The sequence below is a fragment of the Sander lucioperca genome, chromosome 12 (genome assembly GCF_008315115.2).
Source record: "Sander lucioperca isolate FBNREF2018 chromosome 12, SLUC_FBN_1.2, whole genome shotgun sequence".
In the NCBI taxonomy this organism is placed as follows: domain Eukaryota; kingdom Metazoa; phylum Chordata; class Actinopteri; order Perciformes; family Percidae; genus Sander; species Sander lucioperca.
The window spans coordinates 18,091,005-18,107,282 of record NC_050184.1 but is presented as its reverse complement, the minus strand read 5'-3'; the positions used below and the strand labels follow the sequence as shown (position 1 = coordinate 18,107,282).

The window sequence follows — 16,278 nt, the reverse complement described above, 5'->3', positions numbered from 1 at the left end:
CAGCCAGCTCCAAACAGGTGAACGAGGCCTCTCCACTTCACCATTTAAACAAAGTGGAATAAACGTATAAAAGTCCAAATCTACACAAAACCCGCAATCAGTTAGTAAGCTGACATCACATGTATATACATGGCATTTAGGAAACCTTTATTGCAAGGTTGGCACGGCAAGATGTCCAGACTAGTGCAACAGTAACTTTGTTTTTTTGCGTCCTGCTGCTCCCGTCGTCAGCCACGTAATATTTTTTTACTAAAGCAGTATATGAAATCAGATGTTTTTGAAATTTTGCTCTTTTCATGAATAAAAAAGTTGGGTGACCCACCCCCCCCCTTCAGACTTTAAAATGTTGGATGACCCTCCCCTCAACAAAGAATAAAAAGACATGACCCTCCCCTATTTTCCTCTTGTGGTCCATTTCATAAATACCGAATGGTCCCTTATTTGAAATAAAATTTTCAAAAGTTGCGCATGCTCAGATTTAAACGGTTTACGGCATAACGCCAAGGGATCCGGATCCGGCTGCAAGTAAGGTGGACACGTCTGTGTCATACTGAAATTTGTGAAATCCATAAAATAATAAACTGTTCTCATTACAAACAATAACAGAAGATGGAAATCATTTCAAAAACGTTTTAGCTATCCATGATTGTTTGATTGCTAACGTTAGCTCAAAACGCCATTCAGGTGACAGCCTTTGTTGTGTTTGATTGGTAACTTGTAGCCAGCAGTGAACCAACTTCGTTATGTAGGTCCATTTTTATTGGATTGACTACATTAAAGATTGATTACATTAAAGTCTTTCGTTAGCAGGTTCTTGGAGGCTACTTCAGCCTCTAATCTACAACTGATATCATTGTCGCAAAGTGACGCATTCACAACTCACATCTGCACTTGACTCACATCGGGTAGTGACCGTCAACAAGTCTGTCGGCCATCTTGGATTCAGAGGAGGTTCACTTGTAGTTACAACAACTAACCACTGAAAGAACCTCAATGGAGGGGGGGGCAGCAGAGAGCATTCTAACGGCTGACATGCAATTCCACCATAGAAACTAATGCATTTCGGAGAAAATTACTTTTAAACAGCTGTCCACCGTAGTGACCGCTATGCACCAGAGGGTTAATATTTGATATTTAATATGATTGTAATGTAAAGTAATTGTCTTTACATAGAGAATTTTCTTCCCATCACTTTTCCAGTTGAGTGGTCGAGTGCTATTTCATTGAATAATTAACGCCTGCGTGTGTCTGTCGTGTATCACATTAATTCCATTGCAATAATCTCTCTTGCATTTTGTGTCTCTCATATATTACCATACAGCGTGACCCTCTTATTAAGATGAAAATGAAACGGAGAACTGGGTCAACCTGCCTGATCATGTGCAGGTATGAGTATTTTCATATTTGCTGTCCTGATGCAGGCTGTTGTTAACTGCTTTACTGGCTTTAGGCTGTGTTGGGAATTAAACCTGTGACTTTATGTTACAGGTGAGTCTCTCTAACATACTCATACTATAAGAAGACAGGGAGATGAGAAGGACCTGCACCCATTTCTATCACCAAAAACAGCAACTAAAAATGAGAATGTGAGAAAGAAGGTAAAAGTAACATAGATGGGTGAGCTACCCAGGCGCCCATATATAGAGTTTTACTCCTCAACGCAGCGGCCGCAGGTTCAACTCCGCCCTGCAGCCCTTTGCTGCATGTCATTTCCCCATCATAGACTGCCAGTGGTGCAATGTAACTAAGTACGTTCACTCGAGTACTGTACTGTAGCATTTTGAGGTACTTTTACTTTACTTGAATATTTCCATTTACTTCAAGTCAATTCAATTCAATTAAATTTTATTTATAGTATCAAATCATAACTTAGTTATCTCAAGACACCTTACAGATAGAGTAGGTCTAGACCACACTCTATAATTTACAAAGACCCAACAGTTCCAGTAATTCCCCCAAGAGCAAGCATTCAGTGCGACAGTGGCGAGGAAGAACTGGAAACCTGGGACAGACCCAGTTTGGACACAGAAACACACACTTCTACTCCACTACATTTTCTCCAATAACTCTTTCTCCCTGAATTCATTTAAGCTAAGATATTCGTTATAAAAAGTTTAGATGGTTGCTGTTGAGTATTGTTTTCTTGGTAATACTTTATAATAAGGGTACAAATCACATAGCCTACTTAATGCATGATTTAATGAAGGCTGTATCGTGAAGTCCTGTTGTTCACCATTAACAAAGGATCAAGACACTATGACTTTATGTTGAAAGCTGGATTTGAACCAAGATCCTTCCATGCCCCCCCTCCCCTCCTTTCTCTTCCCCTTTCTCCCCCGTCTTCCCCAGCTTCTGTGAAGTATCTGGTAGCTTTGACCAGCAGCACGTCAGCATCTTTGTTTGCTGTGAGGAATGTTTCCATTATTAGTCTTATTCATCTTCAGAAATCCCTCTGTGTGTGTGTGTGTGTGTGTGTGTGTGTGTGTGTGTGTGTGTGTGTGTGTGAGTTGCAGTCTTCTACCTCATTTTGTATGTGTGTCCGAGTTTGTGTCCTTGGGTGTGCGTGTGTTTTTGTGTGTGTGTGTGTAGATGTGTGTCTGTATGTGTTGCTATGTTGCAGCCCTTGTGTGTTTGTATGCATGGTTGTACATCCATGTTTGTTCATATATCTGCATACATTACTGTGCCAACCTGTGTGTGTGTGTGTGTGTGTGTGTGTGTGTGTGTTGATCTGTTGCTGTGTCTGTGTGTAATTGCATGTCTGAATGTGTGTGCTTTTGTATGTGTGTGTGTGTGTGTGTGTGTGTGTGTGTGTGTGTGTGTGTTCGTCCCAGCCAGGAGTCAGCAGCAGACCTCGTCCTCGACGCCCACTCACACTCCCTCCAGCTGACTGGCACCATGGCAACCGAGAGATCCAGCCAGCCGAGCAGGCAAGGCAGCCAGGGCCCTGTGTGTGTGTGTGTGTGTGTGTGTGTGTGTGTGTGTGCACTCTCGTGTCCATATCTATGTGTTAAGGTGTGTCTTACTGTTTTGTCTTTTCAGTTATATTTGTGTATTTTGTGTGTCCACTGGGAGCATTTACATATGTGTATGTGCCTAAAACCTCTTGCATTCATTCCCAGCTATGTTATACATGTGTTAGCTCATGCATACATGCATGTGTTCATGTGAATAAGAGTGAACACATATGCATTTGTGTGCATGGTGAATGTGCATTTAGGCATGCAGGCGTGTGTGTGTCTGGAGGCATGTGTCTGGCATGTGTGTGTGTGTGTGTGTGTGTGTGTGTGGCTGGGGGTGTTGTTCGGCCGTTGCTGGGTCAGAATGAGGAGTTTTATTTTCAAGGATGCAGTAGGAAAGGGATCAGGGCAGAGAAAGGCTCTCCTCACCCTGAAACAATCTATACAAAGTATACCCACTAAGAAAGCTCCAGGATTTCCATATACCCACTTAAAAAGGCCCAATGACATGTAACAACATACTTTCCATTATATTTTTGATAGATTTTGAATTGTCATCTGGGTTCTTTTTCGTCGCATAGGCTAAATAAAGGTATTTCCACTGCAAATTGGTGCATTAAAGCGTATCCAAATGCAGAAAATGAAGTTGCTTATGCTCAAAACTTCCCTAGGGGAGGACACCCAGACCCCCCACTATGATATGCACCCCCCCCCCTTTTCCTATGGAAAAATGACCGGAATCTCACGTTTCTTCATTTTAACACTTTACTGAACGAAGTGCACATTTATACATGACCTGAAGTAGCATACTGCATCACTATCCATCACATAACTATTTTTGACTGTATGCTTTTAACTATATAATGAACTAACATTTTGCAGGATTAATTTGACAATGTCAGTAGTCTCTGGAGCACTATTTGGGGTTTCAGTCTGTTCACCCTTGTCACACATCGTGAGGTAGTGCCTCCGTCCACACAAACTGCACAACACACCCTGTTCAGCAGAATTTGGCAAGATGTCGCTGGCCCAGACACACAAAACATCACCCCATTTTCTTCAATTTCATGAGACGCTTGCAGCGACAGGGCAGGTAAGGTGCTCTATGGTAAGGTGCTCTATGAGAGTGTGTGTCATGGTGATAGTGCAAATAAGTCCAATAGTGCAAGGAATGTAGACATAGTAATAGCCAGGCCCTTGTCGAAAAAAAGACACTTGCCACTAGAGTTTAGATTCTCTGCCCGAGCCCAAGGTCGGGCCGGGCTCTGGCCGTTATTTTCTGCCACTATCCTCGGGCCGGGCCCTTGATCAAGCAATTTTTTTTATTTTTTTTTATCCATTACCTTATTAGCCTAATTGGGTGCGGGAAAAGCTATGCCATAATCAGAAATATTATAAATATATATATATATATATATATATATATATATCTCATGCGCGGAGTCTCCTCCTTTCACATGCATCACACCGGGCCTGCTCTGTGCTGTATGGTGTATCTTAAGTGCAACATGGAGCTTGAAGATACAACAAGGAGAATTAACTTTGAGGTAAACTGTGCTACATCATGTCTCCCCCATCTGCAGCACTGTTGTCGGCCGGTGCGTCAGCATGCAGACCGTGGCGAAGGACAGTATTAATTAGGTGATCGAAACAAGAAAGTCTCCTATATGGTTCTGGGGCTTTGATTATGTTGATGTCTTGATCTGTTCCCCTCACTATTCGGCTGGGGGAGCAGCTATAGGGTCGAGTTTAGTTAGAGCTTTTTTTACGTTTCTTCATTCGGATCCATTTGCGATCCGTTCCATTCTGAATAAACTAACAGCAGTTTACATGCTTCGTCCTTGTTGCATTATTCATTAAGATAATTCTAAACAGATTTCTGTAGTTCAAACAACTCTGAATTGTAGTTGAGAACATCAGTTATAACGGCCATGTATTAAAAAAATGTCAGGTTTAAATTGGGCTTGGGCTCATAATTACAGTTAATGTGTCGGGCCGGGCCGGGTTCGGACGCAACGTGCACGGGTTCGGGTAGGGTTGGGCTTGATTTTTTGAGCCAGATCTAAGCTCTACTTGCCACACATAACAGAGTCTAAAGAGTAGTAGAACTGAAAATCTCCTCCCCTGCTGACTAACAGGGACTGTGACCTGGATACAAACGACCGCGAGGTTGGCATCTTTTTAGCGGTTGTTGCATGAAAGGGTGGCTGTCAGCCGTGTGCAGAGCTCCACGAGAGCATGGGCTTTAATGGCCATCAACATAGCCAGCATCTAGCTACTCTGCTGCACTGTGGAGTCATGTCTGGCAATGCAAGACTAGCATCCAGCTAACATTGACATTGTGGGACATTGTGGGACATTGGGTTCAGCGTTCTCAACCTGGCAGCCCCTGTGAACTTGGAGTCTGGGAATGACCCACTGTATCACTGAGTTAGCGTTACCGGCAAGGTCATATAGTTACGATGAATGTTTTGCTCAGACAGAAAATCATTCATTCACAATAAGAATTTACGTTACAGACGCATCGTTGCATTTCAAGTGTTGCATATGGTAACTTAGGATGTATTGGAAGTACTGAAAAAATGTTAATCATTTTAGACCAGATTGCCCCTACTGGTTTTCCATCATACTTTGGCTGGAATCATTGTGAGACTATGTGGTATTAAAAAGGTCTTAAAAAGTCTTAAATTGATATGAACCCGGTAGAAACTGTGCATTAAAAATGTGCCTACCTAAAGCTCACCGATGTCACTGTGAATATTATCATTAATAGGGATTAGTAGGGGCCTAAAGGAGGTTGCTGGTTTGAATCCCAAGACAAGGGGGATAAATGGGATTGAAGAAGTTTGCCAACAAAGCACTGATCTCTGCAGCTGCTCCTGTGAAGCCACTTGATGGCTGACACTCTTCAGCTTCATCCTGGTTTGGAACAGTTCCCCAACCTGTGCAGGGCCTCCACAAACTGACAATGGAGATTTCAACACGCAAAGGTTGTGTGTGTCAAACAGTAGGAAGAGAAAGAGGAAGAAAAAGGAGAAGAGAACAGTTTCACAGAGAAGGAAATCCAAGAGACCCAACCCAGAAACCTGCCCAGAGAGGTTAAAAACCAGATGGACAGAAAACACAACTACACAGCAAAATTCACGCTATGCATCACACAGACTCTACATGCTACAACCAAACCTGGAGAGACAACCTGCTATGTGGGCTCTCAGAGGAGGTGTATTCATAGTCAACTCACCTGCATTCATTGGAAACATGCAGTATTTCCCTTCATGGAGATCCAATCCTGTGGTTCCATATATATATATATATATATAAAATGTATTTGCACCATAAGGACCTCAGAAAGGATGCACACTGCATGCTGTTTATCTGCTAAGAGATTGATGGATGCTGTTACATGGGACATTTCATTTAGTTCCTCTGCTGTCTGTCCTTGAATTTATGAATTCCCTAACTCCTGAATAAAAAAACAACTCATTAACTTATTAAATAGTTGTATTTAAGCCTTGTTCCTCTCAAACAGCAGTTGGTTTCCCACCAGCTGCCCTCAACGGGCAAACGTTGGCCTCCCAAACGATGGCACAGAGAGCAAAAAAGGGGGAGCAGGAGGAGAGGGTTTTGAAACACACTTTCACTTCCCATGGTGGAAGGTTATTTTCATCCTCTTGGTCGAGTTTCTCTCTTTTTTTTCGCTCCATCTTATTCCTACGGGGAAAAGCAGGGGTTTTTAGATAAGACGCACAGACACAGACGTAACAGCCCAGTTTGGACTCGACTCAACTTCAGCTGTCTTTAGAAAACATGCACACAGACAGAGCTTTATTTGTCTCTCAGTACGGTTTGAGAAAGTATCTGTTGACGTTAATCCTGACGTGTGTGTATGTAGAATCAAATCCACTCCATCTACAATCATAGCAAAAACATTTGAAGAGGAAATTCAATATCCATTACTAAAATTGACATTAATAATGTCAGGTCACACCAGACACAATCAAATCTTTGATATAGATTTGACCGTTTATAGAATGATTTTAGATGTATTTTTTACTTCTGAAAAATATAAATATTTGACTGAAAACAAGATGTTTTAATGACATAAAACTACATTTACAGCATAGAATTAGATCACGCACAGTAATGGTTAGAGTAGTAGCTTGAAGATATTGATGAATGATCTGACTGGGTCTCTGCAGGACAACATGTACTGTACTGTGTGATCAATCAGCAGGACATGGGTTGGGATGGGAAGAGTATTCCTTACCACATCGGACGCCGTCTGCAAGGTGGTGCTGGACTACAAGAAACACATCGAGTTTGGTTTTTCTTCTCTGCCTTTTGTGGGTTGTGTTTGTGCTCCAAGTTGTCTCAGTTCTTAGTTTGGTTTTTTTGGGTAGTTGTAGGTAGTTCCTGTTAGGGTCCATCCTCTTTTTGCCAGGCCTTGTCTTTGCAAGATGACGTGTATTGCTCTGTACTGAAGGAAAGTGAGACCAACCTCTGAAATTACACCTCTCACACGTTTGTAATTTGACCTAAAAGGTCTAAAGTATGTGAAAGTATAACAAGTATAATTTATACTTAATTTACACTTTTGTGTTGATCCACAGTGGGGAAATTACAAATTGTTTCACTATGTTGTTAGAACAGACTACATACAGAAATCTTATATACATATATAAAAATATTCTAACATCTATGTAAGTAAAACTTTAAAGAGCGGAAAGTGTATAAGAGTGCACTAAACAGCATTTTGTGCATTGAATAATTCTGCTTTGCTGTTGGTTTAATGTTGTGCAATAAACTAGTGAAAGCTGATTATAATCATTATGTTCTATTACATTCTGGTGCTGTCTAATTCCTGCAGTTTTCCAGAAAGAAACCAAGCAGAAAGTGGCTGTGATCTGGAGCGTTACCCTGCAGTGCTTTGAACTGTATGTACAGTATAACTTAACTCTTAAACAATAAACCAGTGTTTAATTTCACCTATATGTACTATTAATAAGACCAACCAACCATAATAAGCTTAATTTACCTGAAAACCTAACGATATGTACACCTAACAAATCTGAATAAAGGAGCGATCCAGTCTCCATGGGTAAATCAATAACTAAGACCAGTAACAATGTTAATTAACTCAACATTTACATTAAAGGTGCTCTCACGCGTTGTTTAGGCTACAACTTTTTTAGTCACATACAATAACATCTCCCCTGGACACACTGTAAAAAACATCTCCTCACTATCTGCTATCTGTCTGTCCCCTGGACACACTGTAAAAAACATCTCCTCACTATCTGCTATCTGTCTGTCTCCTGAACACACTGTAAAAAAACATCTCCTCACCTTCGCTACTGTACTTAAATAGAATTTTTCATTTATCTGTACTTTACTTTGTTATTTATATTTCCGGAAAATGTTACTTTTACTCCACTACATTTCCCCAAAGCATCTTAGTTACTTGTTACTACAAAATAAAATCAGAAGAAATTTGTTACACTGGAAAAAAGCAGGTTTGGAGAATCATTGCTCCTAGATTGCCAAGATAATGCACCCTCCATTCCAGTTGGTGACGTGATGCCTGTTTTTTTACTTTTAATTCTAATACTTAAGTACATTTAATATCAGAAAATGACTTTTGATACTTAAGTACAGTAACTATCAGATACTTTAAGACTTTTACTCAAGTAATATTCTAAAAGGAGACTTTAACTTCTACCAAAGTCAATTAAAGTATTGCTTTCAAGTACTTTATACAAGACTGACTGGAAGTAAGTTATGTTGCAAAATAAAGGTTGCTTGCTTGTTGACTTCAGCACTTAGTGTAATTGTGTGTCTTTGGTGTATCAGAGTTAGGAACTAACAAACTAATGACCAAACCAACGGATGGAGGCAGCAGTAAAGAAACAGCTCCCGTGTTCTGCAAGGTTAGATGCTTTTGGCTTTAAAGAGAGTGATCAAACCTCAAACTTTGTTCTTTCCTTGAAGACTCTGAAGATTGTGATCTGACTAATACCTTGTCTTTTCTCTTCATAAAGACCCAATACTACAGTTAAGAGTGCTTATCTTGGGTGTAAAATAAAGTGACTTCATTTGGGACTCGACTTGACTTCACTTGACATAACTGGTGACTTCATTTGACTTGACTTGTCCCAAAAAATATATTTTGAGACTTGGTTGAGACTTACTTGGGATTTGAGCCAAGATGACTTGGTCACAACCCTGCCAAGTAGCTAGATGCTGGCTTTGTTGACAGCAATAAAAGCCAGTCAGTCAGACAGTCACCTTTTATCGGCAAAACATAACTACAACAACCACGTAAAAGACTGCTGCCTCGCGATCCTCTGTACCCAACTGACAGTCACAATTTCTCAGCTTAAAATGACTTCAACAGCTGAACAGGAAGCAGGGAAGAATAAGGCCGAGTTAAACTGCATGTAACTGCTCTGGCGTTGAGGAGCCCCTAAACCAGAGAAATACCTCTGACCCCGTTTTGGTTTGGAATCCTGAGGGTTGTGTTGCAGGCTCAACGGCTGCGTCACCGAGCCCTTTGGCAACACCGACACTGATGGCAATGTTTCACCACCTGATTGGGTCATGACGTCTCGTTCTCTGAGACTAAGGGCCCTATTTTAACAATCTAAGCGCACGGCGTGAAGCGCCTGACGCAGGTGCGTTTAGGGCGTGTCCAAATCCACTTTTGCTAGTTTGACGGTGGAAAAAAGGGTCCGGGCGCATGGTTCTAAAGGGTTGTACTTAGTGTCTTCATTAATCAGAGGGGTGTTTTGGGCGTAACATGCAATCAACCAATCAGAGATCATCTCCCATTCCCTTTAAAAGCCAGGCGTGTTTGGACCTTGGAGCATTGCTGTTATGATGGAGGATTTGCTCCGTAATATTTTTATTTGGAATCTTCTGCATGTGTGTGTGTGTGTCCCTGTGTGTGTAACAAGCATAGTGTGCACGCACTGTGCATGAGCCTAGGAGCATTTTACTAATGCTCTGTTAAAATAACAATGAAATGCTGCGTTATTGACTTTAGACCAGGTTTTTGTTGGTCAATGGTGCCATCACTTCCCGCTGTCTCAAGATAGCAATACGCCCAGAATGCACCTGAACACACCTCCCTGTAAGACCAGCACGCCCATGGGCCACAGATGGGCTCAGGTGCATTTGCTGTTTAAACCACGTGGGCGCTGGACGGGAAACTGACAACTGTGTCGGTCTTAAACTAGCAAAGAGACTTGGGTCGGGCTTTGCGCTGGCTGCGCCAGGTGCAAGATAGGGGCCTAATGGCGCTTACCCACTGCTAGTACCAGCCTGACTCGACTCGCTCACGGTGCCCCGTCCTCCATTTTCCATTTAGTACCGCCTCATGCGTGAGGTGAGCGGGGCTGGTCGTCATAGCGAAGCCGCAGGAAACTGCTGTGACCTAACGTGACACACACACAGAACGTAATGAGATATGCAGTTGATGAACTGCACCAGTACCCGGAGGTCTGCATTTACTCTGCTTCTGACTGGCTAGTAGTCCTTACCTAGGTACTGTCCGGGCCCGCCCTCATACTCTGCTTCTGACTGGCTAGTAGTCCTGACCTAGCTACTGAGCATGTGCGACTCTCAACAAAGATATACCAGAAGTGAGAGGTCTCACTCTGTAGCTAAAACAGAGAGCTCAACACACAGGGTGAAAAGAGGAGCTGCAGCAGTGTGCAGTACAACAAAAATATGATGTTTTCTGAAAACTAAACCACATAAACCTATTCTGGTACAACCTCTAAATACAATTATGAACTGGAAAATGAGCATAATATGAGCACTTTAACATAGTGAATTTCTGGAAAGATAATAGACAACAAGTGGAATGAGGAGGTTCGAGCCAAATAAATAGAACAGAAAAATGAGAAAGGAACAAAGACAAAAAGGGATTTGGCCACCAACATTTAGACATAAAATGTTATAGCTGGTAAATTGAAAAACCAAAGGTCTATAGTGCCATAGGTGAAAACCTTGTTACCCTGTCCATAATTCCTGAAGGTGGGCCTAGTATTTTTCCACCTTATGTCCCCATAACAATTCTTGGTAAAGCTGGACACTGACTTTTAGTCTTTGGCACCAAACACCATTTTCAGACAAATATTCAGACACACCAATAAAAGGTCTGGCTGTTTTCATACAGAACTTCTAAAAACCCATATTTATAGACTTTCTACTCCATCTCTGTCTTCTGTTTTAGTTTGGTCTGTCTCTCATTTAGCTGCAAAGATTAATCGATAAGTTGTCAACTATTAATCTTTTTGAGTCATTTTTTTTAAATTAAATAAATAGTCAAAATTCTCTGATTCCAGCTGGTGAAATGTGAATATTTTCTTGTTTCTTTACTCCTCTGTGACAGAGAACTAAATATATTTGAGTGATATGTTCAGAGTAGGCCTATGAAAATAATCGTTAGTTGCAGCCCTAAGTGTGTTTCTTATATAAAGTTGTTTCTTTAACTGTATTGCACCAGCTGCAGGTCACCTACGTTCTTTTAATGAGCTAAATATATATACAGTATATATATAATGAGGTGGAACAATAAGACTGTTCAGATATTCTAGTGAAATGTGATGAAGAATTGCTGCGGGACACTAAACAATCATCTAAACTTCTTTAACGTTCGTGTGTTTTGTTGATGAAAGATTAGTGCACATATTGAGGTGTATTCTCACTTCAGTCTGTTACACCCCCTTTTGGCACCTACGGGACTGTTTGGTTGAGTGCGATGCGCGTGTTCGTCCTTTTTGGACACTTCCTGCTTTTTTGAGCTCGAGCAGCGTGCATGTCCCGTTGACTCAGCCCCCGGGGGTTTGCAGGCTGGGCTGGTGCTGTGTCGCAGCAGTGGAGCTATTTGTACATGTGTTAAGGACTACAGCTGCTCTGCTGCTGCTGCTGCTGAGGAGATACCGTAGCCCGTATGGTGTGACTGCCAGTGCTGTACCGTATTTGAGGAAGGAGGAAATGAGGCGTATTGGGCTTTAAGGGTGCAAGAGAGAGGAAAGACCAAACCGGATTCAAACAGGTGTCCGGCTGTCTCCCATCAGCCCGAGACCGGAGGAGGAAGAGACAGAGAGAGAGAGAGAGAGAGAGAGAGAAGAGGGGCAAAGGGACGGGGGATTTTGGGAATATATCCAAGAAATAGCGCTGCCGATGGGCAAATCAATCCGCTAATTTGAGGACGTGTCGTTTCTTTCAGTAAACCGTGCCCTTTTTCGGTTCAACGGTGATGGAGACCCGACATCACAAACACGGCTTTTCGGTTTTTATGTTTTAAATGTATTTAGGCAATAGGCCTATCTTGTTTTGAAAGAGAGATAATTAGCCGTTCATCTCTTTTCTTTCTCTCTCTCTCAAGAGGAGGAGGTAGAAGAGGGAAGGCGGTGACTGACGTCCCCCACGGGACAGGCCGTCCGACCCACGCTTCTAACAGGTGTGTCTGAAGAGGGCATATATCGCTCCAATTTGCACCGCCCGTCCGGTCCGTCCGTGCCCCCTGCCTCCCTGTGTCATTGTTCCCGGTGAAATTACATCCAAACAGGGGCTGGTTATGAGTTCATTCGTCTTCGTTTAGGTATCCCCAGTGAGCGCTCATTCTTTTTTTTTTTTCTTTTGGTCTCTTCGCAAATGTCCATTGGTGCGTAACAGCAGAGAGGAGGAAGGAGGAGGTGGATATATCCAAACGGCTAATATTGAGACGTTAATTTAAAAAAAGAAACAACGTACGGGACTTTGGAGCGTTGTTCGTGTCTTTCTTGAGGAATGGAGACAATTTAAAACGACTGAACGGGTCGGTTAAGAGCAGAAGGGAAGATTTGGAGATTTTCCAGATTTTATTCACCAGATAGGAAGGTCTTGACTGAGTTCGCCCCCTGGTAAAGAAGGCAGAAAGCCGCCGTTTGGTGCTGTCGTTTCGGCGACGTTCGCTAGCCAAACCGAACCCGATTCTGAGCTATTTTAGCGGACAACAAAGTGGGTCTTTAAGGGACACTTGTCTTGTTAAAACAAAGTCCACCTCGTTTTTATCATGACAACGAGAAAAGGCAGCAGTGTGGCGGACACGGTGACTACCTCCACCACCAACCACCAGCACCAGAACCAGCCGAGGAGCCGGAGTCCCAGCAGCGGGGTCCCGGCGTCCGAGGAGACGGGCGGAGGGGCGGAGATGCTCGGGGAATTTCAGGAGTGGTGCCTCCGGACGTACGGGGACTCCGGCAAGACCAAGACCGTGACCCGGCGTAAATACAACAAAATCCTCCAGACCCTTATCCAGGGGGACGAAGAGAACAGCAACGGGGTGTTCCTGCACGAGAAGAATAACAACCACATCAACGCCAAATTTAAATTCTGGGTCAAGTCCAAGGGCTTCCAGGTCGGGACGCTGCAGGACGGCAAGAACGGGTCATCGGACAGGCCGGTGCTGTACGTCCCCATCAAGGCGACGGTTGGTGCATCTTCCTCTTTCACTCTGGTGTGTGTGTGTGTGTGTGTGTGTGTGTGTGTGTGTGTGTGTGTGTGTGTGTGTGTGTGTGTGTGTGTCCTGTTTTTATGATGCATGTCCTCCCCTTATTTGCCTACAGAAATCAGGTGTGTGTGTGTGTGTGTGTGTGTGTGTGTGTGTGTGTAGCCTGAAGCTGTAGCCTACAACATAACTTTCCCTCTCAGTGCCACATAGCAAACACCTGTTCCAGTTGACTGACAGTATACAGGAAAAGTTTCTCACCAAAGTTATACTTGTGTTTGTTAATGATGGTTAAAGAAACGTATTATTAGGGCTGTCCTCAACTAAAGAAATTCTTGTATTTAGTCGACTTGTAAAACTAAGTTTCTCCACAAAGAATCATGCAAAAGCACTTCATATTTTTTTTACCAGAGATGTGCTCGTAAGTTTCTTGGAAATAACAATGAGCATGAAAAAGCATACGTGATGTTAGCGACTAAATGAATCCAGCCGACTAAGACCAAAACAACTGATACATCGACTCATCGACTAAGAGGGGGGCAGCCCTACTTTTCATTCATTATCGGTTCATTTATTTAGCAATAAAAAGAAATAATGACTGACCTGTGCCTGACACAGTTCACCAGAGCCAAAAGTCATCACTTTGTGTGACTACTGTACAAACGCACAATATGTTATTTATGATGAGATGAAACCAAGAAAAGGAAATGGCTATTGGCATTTAACAGGCTGCAACCAGTAACTATATAAATATCTACAAATGACTAAAAATGTAGCTTCTGTTATGACTCTTATGAAAATGAAAACGACAGTTAAAAATCACCCGGGAATCAGAAGAAACTTGCAGTTTTTGTCTGTAGTTCAATTTGGTATGGAATTGATTAATTTAAGGCTGCAACTAACGATTCATTTCAATGTCGATTTTCATTCATTGTCAAGTTTTGTAGTCTCTAAAATGTCAGAAAATGGTGAACAATGTGGATCAGTGTTTCTCAAAAAGCCCAAGATGACGTCCTCTAATGTCTTGTTCTGTCCTCAACTCAAAGACATTCAGTTTCCTGTCCCAGAGGAGAGAATAATCTAGAACATAATCACATTTAACATGCTGGAATCAGAGACATTTGACTTTTTTTCATAAAAAATGACTCAAACCCATTAATGGATTATCAAAATAGTTGGTGATTAATTTAGTAGTTGACAACTTATCGATTTGTCTTTGCAGCTAGATGAATTTTCTGTCAACTGGTCAGAATACAGCTTTTTCTTCAGGTTGAACTATGTCAAAATTACACCGACTGGCCACTAAATTAATAACAAATGAACAACTTCATGTTTCATTCACACACTCTTGAAACAGCGTAGGAAAGCACAGTGCTCTCGCCAGATGACTGACGAGAAGCTACAGTCAGTCAGTCAGTCAGGTAATGACCTTTGACCCAGAGTTTACTTCTTCCACAAGACCCCAGTTTGAACTGTCAAAACTCATTCTTCCTTTATCTCAAAACTGATTTCAAACCTTCATCATTTCATTGAGTGTGAAGTCCTGCACTTTTTCAAATCTAGATCTATGACAACACAGAGTGTAGTCACACATTTGTCTGGATAGAATTTACAAGTACACCTCCCTCTCTTCCTCATGGTATATTTTGTACTATAAATGTTATTTGTATTATTCTTAGTACTCCAGCATTCTGCATACGTTATTTTCCGCTCATACAATATTTTAATAATTTAATAAATCTGCTTATTAGTAGTTTAGGTCCAGCTGCTGACTTGATCTAACTTGAGAAAAGGTGTGAGGTTTAGACTGGTTTTTGGAGCTCTCGGGGTCAGAACATCTTAGATTTCGTCTTTGTGCTTTTACACACTGCAAAGGGCCCACCATCCAGAACCTTTAAGTCGTGATTTATTCATAAACTTTGTTTGAAAAGCATTCACTGATGACAAACAATGAAACTGGATGTCCTAAATAAGATCATTTTAACCCACAGATGTGAGGTGTGATGATAAGTCTGGCTTGTATAAGTCTAGGTTGTACCTCTACAGCTATAAAATAATGATGTATATGTGCTTATGTGCAACAGTTTTTTTTCTTACTGTCAGAAGTTAATGTTGGCTTGATCTCTATTATGCAGCATCAGTTACCGGGTCAAATGACCCTGGTCCGACCCATGTTATTGGTGTGAAAGTGGTATTAGTTATTCAAGTAGCAGAGCAAGCAGTGTGCAACATTTCACTGTTTATTATTCATGTCTATTTGTAAAGGTTGCATCCATAAAAAAGCCACCGTGACAAACACTGACTCATGATTCTTACCAAATGATTGTTTGTTGGAAAGTAAAGCACATTATGGTTTATTTCTAGCATTTATTTGTTGCCTAATTGTTCACATTATTGATCTTGCAAGAATGGCAAATCTTTACTGGTTCCAGCTTCTGAAATGTGAGGATTTACCTGTCTTTGTTGTCAATTTGTGATCAATTTGTTAGCGTATTGGGACATTTTATAGATTGAAAGATGAATGAATAATGACAATTTTTAGTTGCAGCCTAAGATGTGGGTGTCACGACTAAAGAAAGACTTTACAGTCCTTGGTTGTTAAAAATGAACTATTCCTTCTCCTCTTCTGCACAAATTGCAGCATCGGTGATCAATACTAATTGTTGATTGTTGATGTCATGCATCCATACAGGTAGAGTGGTGGTGGTGGTGACCAACTGTAATCCCAGTATATGTGTTGTCCTCTGTATTCATCCAGTGGGTCAGTATGTGTGACTGAGTTGTGTCGGTGTTTTGTCTTGTCAGCGGTCTGTTCCCACG

At 41.8% G+C, this 16,278-nt stretch overlaps 1 protein-coding gene across 3 annotated transcripts in view; it reads left to right on the top strand.

The window, feature by feature from the left end:
- Window positions 1-11,750: 11,750 nt before the first annotated feature.
- LOC116039087 (nucleolar protein 4-like) overlaps window positions 11,751-16,278 on the top strand; it is a 132,795-nt gene continuing 128,267 nt past the window's right edge. The window contains exon 1 of one of the 3 annotated variants that reach the window (XM_031283830.2): window positions 11,751-13,440. In XM_031283830.2, coding sequence (XP_031139690.1) covers window positions 13,024-13,440 — 417 coding nt within the window. In that variant the 5' untranslated portion in view covers window positions 11,751-13,023. The remainder of the gene's footprint in view (window positions 13,441-16,278) is intronic. The other 2 variants (XM_031283829.2, XM_031283831.2) reach the window with 2 other exon arrangements.